Source organism: Loa loa (assembly GCF_000183805.2).
Source record: "Loa loa unplaced genomic scaffold supercont3.526, whole genome shotgun sequence".
Lineage (NCBI taxonomy): Eukaryota > Metazoa > Nematoda > Chromadorea > Rhabditida > Onchocercidae > Loa > Loa loa.
In genome coordinates this window covers 29,110-35,669 of record NW_018108706.1, presented here as the reverse complement: position 1 = coordinate 35,669, position 6,560 = coordinate 29,110, and the positions used below count along the sequence as shown (strand labels likewise).

The following is a 6,560-nucleotide window of genomic DNA, read 5'->3' as shown; positions in this document are numbered from 1 at the left end:
TTGATTAGTATAAAAGAAAACTGTCCAAGTGTTCAAAAAAAAGAAGTAAACGAGGATGAAAAATCATTTTTTTTAAAAATAAACCATTTTTTAAAGATTTTAAAAGAATTGTGCTATTCCATTAATATTATCCTTAAGATGTGAATTATCTGAAGAATTTATCATTGTTATCATTTGTTATCATTTATAATACACATCCAATTTAGTCTCTGTAGATTTAATAAGAATTTATTTTGAAATTTCATTTGATTTTAGTTTAGTTTGATAAGAATTCGTTTTGAAATTTATAGGCTAATAATCATCACCCCCATTAATTAATGTTTTCAGGTTTCATTGTCATTTAATAATTCCTTTTACATTGTCGCATCTATTTATTATGAAAATCTCCAATAACTCACACTGGAGAAAATTATCTTTCGTTAGTACGGTAGTTTCGTATTGAAATTCGACAACCAAATTTCAGGAATTTTTATCAGATTTTAAATTTCGACTCAAAAAAAGATACCTTTCAATTGAGCAAAATCTAATGTCTGTATAGCGTACTCCAAATTATTCACATCTAAGTTTAGTATAAAATCCGGATCCGTTTCCGGTGTTGTTTGCATTTCCTTATGCCATAGGAATTCTTGCGTTGTAGCACGGTTAATCAATGCGCTACTTACCTAAATTATTAGTGTGTAATGGTAAAGGATACGAATTATTGATTTTTCAATTAATAACAAAATAATGTCTTTCAGTCATGTAGGCTAACCATTACTTAATGTTGACATGTCACCAAATGACCAAATTGTTTTTTTTTTTAAAGGGTAAAATCTGTTATTCAAACATTCACATATATATTCCTATAAGAAAACTACAACAGAAAATTTCTTTTCTCAACTAGAATTAATGAAAATTACCGAAAAACACATATGATAAGAAAGATATATTTAACAACCGGACGTTCCGATAAACAAACCTGCAAATAAGTTGCCGGATCAGGTTCTTTGAGAACTTCAATACAGAATTGTATGAGAGCAGTTGTCTTTGATAATTTCGTTGTACAACGGCCGATCTGCTCTTTGAATATTCGTCTCTGAAAGAGTAGTAAAACCGGAGAATATCAGTTTTGCATCTGGATCGATGACAAGGCATTGCTTCTTTTATTTGCTATCAAAAAGTTGAGGAAAATCATTTTGTTCATGATAATATCAGTTTCGGAACATTTCCGACAATCGATCCGGATGGTAGCATATCATCGGCAAATATATCGTTAAGTTATCATGTTTATTCCACAATTCTTTTCTTTCGTTGATTTGAAATTCGAATTAAATGACTAAATTTAAAATTCATGTTAAGATTTATATTCCTATTAGCTGAACTCAATATATGATATCACTTGTAAATAGGCTTTTTGTTAACAGTTTTAAAATTGGAACTGTCAATAGTGTCAACAATTTCACTAACAATTCTGATAACTTAGCCACCTTAAATTCTTTCTCTTCCTCCACATATTGTAAAAGCTTTTGTTTTCGTTGTTGCAATTGCTCAATCAGTGAATCAATTTGTACTGTTAATCGATGTTGAAAATCGAAACAATTTACCTGAAATTACTTAAAGTGTGCTTTGAATATCATATGATAATAATGATAGGGTATTGATTGATTGATTGTATTTAAAGAATTTCAAGTATAATCAAAATTTCGAAAATTAAACTTTCCCCAAATATTTTAACTAACAGAAATAGTATCGTTGAGTTGTTTGAGCCGTGTGATATCTTCCGTAGCATGTTTGGCTTTTTCACTTAAAAGTTGCAAAATTTGTGATAATTCAGCCTGAAATAAAAAAAATATGAGGAAGTTATTGTTGAAAAAGAACTTACAGTAATGTTAGCAACCCTATTATTGATTATTGTTATTATTATTATTGCTTATTATTATTGCTTTATTTATTATTATATTTATTTATTATTGTTTATTGTTACTGTCATTATTATTATTATTATTATTATTATTATTACTATTATTATTATTATTACTATTACTATTATTGTCATTATTATTATTGTTATTATCATTATTATTTATTATTACTTTTTACTTATTGTTATTTATTATCATTGTTGTTATTACTATTATTATTATTACGATTATTATGATTACATACAAGTTTATTCAAATCATTATTCGTTATATATGTATGTTTATATTTGTTTGGTGTGGATAATAAGAAGCATTATTTCATTTAATTATATCGTTGAAATTTGTGTTCCGCAAAAAATATTGATTGATTGATTGATTAAAGCAAAATTTGCTAAATGATTAAAACTCATTTGCGCCTGTTTGCATCGCAATAGCAATGCACATTTCATCATTTTGCTATTGTTAGATTAGTTAAATAGATCGAAGCTAATTAGCGCAAATGACATTTCACTCGTAATGATATCAAGCCAAAATTGTCCATCAATCTTGCATTATCTGAGATTTGTGACAGTGGTATTTGCTAATTGTTTCCAATTCTTTCAATCAATTCTCAGATTATCCCTATCTTGGGAAAGAACCTTTAGTAAGCCAGAGAATTGCATATTTCCTTACTGGAATTAAATTTATCACCTATAATCACAATTTGACATTTCAATTTTTGCCTGATATACCACTGTTAAATACTTTTTAATAAAATACTTAAATAATCCGGAGTACTTGAAATCATTTAAAAAATGTTGAAATTAATATCAGGAATGCAATATTAATCAGTGTAACAATCCTGTGAACAAACATCTTTACAGCTGTACTTGTTGATTGATAAATTTTTGCTAAATTTCACATCTGTATTACTAATTGATAAATTTAAAAAGTGATTGATAAAAATTCTCTATAGCTATATTTGCTAATTTGATAAATTTCTGATCAATTTGACATCTGCTAATTGGTAATTTTAAAAAATGATTAAAATTTTTGGAGAAAAAAAATGAAATGAAAAATTGAATACTTTTAATCCGTAGTAAAAATTTTTTTGCATAATTTTCATAATTGTTTTACCGTAACAGAATAGAAGATCCCTCTCTTTTCTTTTTTTTTGCAAAGCAATTTCATGAATAATTCATATATTTTCATAATTTTTATTCAATTTTAAAAGAAGAAAAGCAAAAAATCATCTTTTGTATCATTTTTTCCACATCTTCAATCCTATCTTCACATTCATCTTTACACAGCTGGTGGGAGATTAAAATGATAAATTAACAGATGGCGGTAGCTACTTTTCACTTTTATTGAATATATATATATAGATGAAATTATGAAAATCAACGATGCGATCATCGAAATGATAACCTAACAGATTTATTATCACTCATCGTTCCTTATGATCAAAATGATAAGTTAACAGGTGGTGATAATTATTTTACATTTCCACTGAATACATATATATATAGGTTAACAGATTTGTTATCACTTATCGTCCCTTAATGTGTCATCAGTAGAAATGATTGATTATTTGAATAAAATTTTAACTTGTAACTTTGTTCAATTTGTTGGCTTCTTCTCTTTTTCCTTTTTTTTTGTAAATTCAATAAAACTAATTTTATCGGAATAATGGAAAACGAAAGGAAGGATGTTCAATTTTATTAAGCATTTTATGATTCGTATGACAACAACTTTTCAATCTATCCAACATTTTCGGATATGTAACTTTCAAAAACAATAAATTAATCCTTCCATTTTTCCGTTTTAATTGAATGTCACCAAGCAATTGACAAATGAAACAAACCTTTAAATTCGGAAAATTATTTTCCTCTGAATAGTTTAACTTTTAACAATCTCATAATAAAGATGTGCGCATGCGTGTATATATATATATATATATATATATATATATATGTATATGTATATATATGTGTGTGTGTGCGTGTGTGTCATGATAAGTTAAAAAATCATTAAAAATTTGACTAACTTTTTAAATTTTCAGAAATTTCATTTTTAAATACTTTGGAAGTTCAACTTCGATTAATTAAACATGTATAAAGGAGGGATAAAACACGCATAAAAATGAATGAAAAAATTTTGATTTCTACAAAATGTTTGCTTACTACTCGTTCAGTCGATGTTTTGCTTTCTGGCCAAGGTTTGAGGATTTTATGGAGCAATAAAAAGAGTAAAAGCCTGGGAGTAAATTAGTATGAGCTGTTTCCTCATATTGATTTGTCACCGTTCCTAGGCTGTTGGCAATTTAATGACCACATTTTAATAGCCACCCAAATGGTTCAATGCGGGAAAGAAGAAAAAGAAAATTACATGCTTACTCAGGCTTGATTAACCATTCGAATGAGCCGTAGCTGTCATATCAGATAACCCTCTATTCTATAATCCAAAATTATACAATTTCTTATCTAATTCATCATCAGGTCAGCTGCTGATTCATCCATAAATTGGCCAGTTGCAGTATTAAACAGTATTAGTCATAATTTGCCAAAGATTTCAAATTTATTATTACTAATTAGTTGACATTAATTCTTTGCTAAATTAGATTGTCACAAATTAAATTTAAATAAGCTTTAATTTATTATGAAATTGAAATTGGAATAAAAAGTTAAAGGAAAAAATTTCTTGTTTAAATGCCAATAAATCATCAAGATCTTTTCCCTCTTTTACTTGAAGTTATCGATAAAAAGATTAAATTTTCGAGCGCAAAATAGTCAATACGTTAACCTTCCCATAGCATCCCATAATTAAATAGAATAAAATGTGAACAGACAGAGACACACAGGTACAGACACAGACACACATACCACATAAAGCTTTAAATTTCATTTCTTTCAAAAAATTTGAAACTTCTATAAGTTTATCAATCATTTTTCAGATTATTGGAAATGTTTAATTATTAGAATTCCTTTTCACTTCTCTCTCTCTCTCTCTCTCTCTATTTTTCATTAAAATTTGATTTATGTTTACGTTTCAAATTAAACGCAAGATTTTCACGTAATTTACGTTGATCGCAATAAATTGACACATTTCCTCCCTCTTCCTTTCTCCCTCTCTCTTTCGTTAGGAAGAGTTTATTAGTATCTTAAAATTTTTAATCCTTTTATTGATAGCATATAATGGCTTTTATAATACTGTAATTAACACTGTAATACGATTAATTGTAAGAGTGAAAGGTAATAAAAATTTCACACATTCCCTCTCTTCCTCTTCCTAACCCTATGGTGTTAATTTTACCCTTTACCTTTTACCCTTTGATCCTAACCCATTTCTGTCTGATAAGTCTTTTCCTTTCCCTCTCTCTCTCACCTTGTAGCATATTAAGAAAAGATCAAAGAGAAAATGATGACAAATTAGCTTATTGTTAAGAAAGCTATTTAGGAAAGCTTTTGAAATACAATTCAAATATCTTCCTTCCCCCCTTCTCTCTCTCTCTCTCCCTCTGTTTTACCTCGAGAACAGCTGCACGATTACTACTTCATCATAAATCTTATGGTAGGAATGATTTCTGTAAAACACGACAGTGATATATATACGACGATTGACTTGAGTATTTGGTGAATAATGTCAGATCACTGTCATTGTCATTGTCAATATTTCTTGAACATTTTAAATCAATACATATCAGCTGTTCAAATTTTACTCCTTCGATATTATTCGGATAAATTCTTTTACCAATAAATTAACATTCCCTTCCCTTTTTTACCTTTTCTATGATTGGCTATTCTAAAAGGTATAATCTTGATAGGATTTCCTCCCCCGGGAAAAATGAATCATTTCCATTTCCAATATATTTTTTTCCCACTCATAACTCTTACATTATTTTTTGCTTAGTTTTTTTTTAGAACTGAAAATTTGAAATATTCAAATTTTGTGAAAACTTGAAAAATCAGGTTAAACTATAAGATAGAAAGATTGGAGATGAACATATGTTCCAAATAAAAGGTCATCAAAAAGTCAAAAAGGTGTATTGTTAAAGGAGAATGATGTGGAAGGAGGAATAAAAGAAAACAAGATACGATATCGCATTGTAAATCTTTGTTACGGTATTCCTTTCATCTCACCAAAGGTCAAAGTTGTAAACCCTTCTAAAATTTCACACCTTTCAAAGACTAATAAAGAGAAGATTGTAACCTTAAACTAATCCTTTCATAGCTTTACGACTACTTTTCATAGCTTTACCTTTCATAGCATTACAACTATTACTTATTTGAAATGCTATTTGAGTGTAAATAAGATGAAGTATATATGTTACATCCTAAAAATATAACAAATTTGAAATATGAAATGATAATGGAATATGGAAATGAATTATGGAATTATCATTAAGAAATAATGCATTACCACTTCTCTCCCAATCAAAATGATAAAATTGATATCACAAATAAATATTAGTAATAAAAAAACGAACTGAAGAATTTTTTTCGTTAAAATCTATCGTTTTAATTAAATAAATAAATAAATCATTTTTGACAGTTTGGATAAAAATATAAAAATTTTCCAGTAATAAACATCCATTCATATCTGAACATATGGCTGCTGATTAATTTGATAATTATAATTACTAAAAAGCGTNAATGATAAATAATAACGGTAATAATAATT

General features: G+C 27.5%; 1 protein-coding gene across 1 annotated transcript; it reads right to left on the bottom strand.

The window, feature by feature from the left end:
- Positions 1–491: 491 nt before the first annotated feature.
- LOAG_11533 (hypothetical protein) lies at positions 492–2,563 on the bottom strand (the record flags this gene model as incomplete). Its single annotated transcript, XM_020448367.1, has 5 exons — positions 492–662; positions 959–1,075; positions 1,467–1,583; positions 1,719–1,814; positions 2,540–2,563. 5 exons carry the CDS (start codon positions 2,561–2,563, stop codon positions 492–494), a joined length of 525 nt encoding a protein of 174 aa, XP_020301482.1.
- Positions 2,564–6,560: the final 3,997 nt, after the last annotated feature.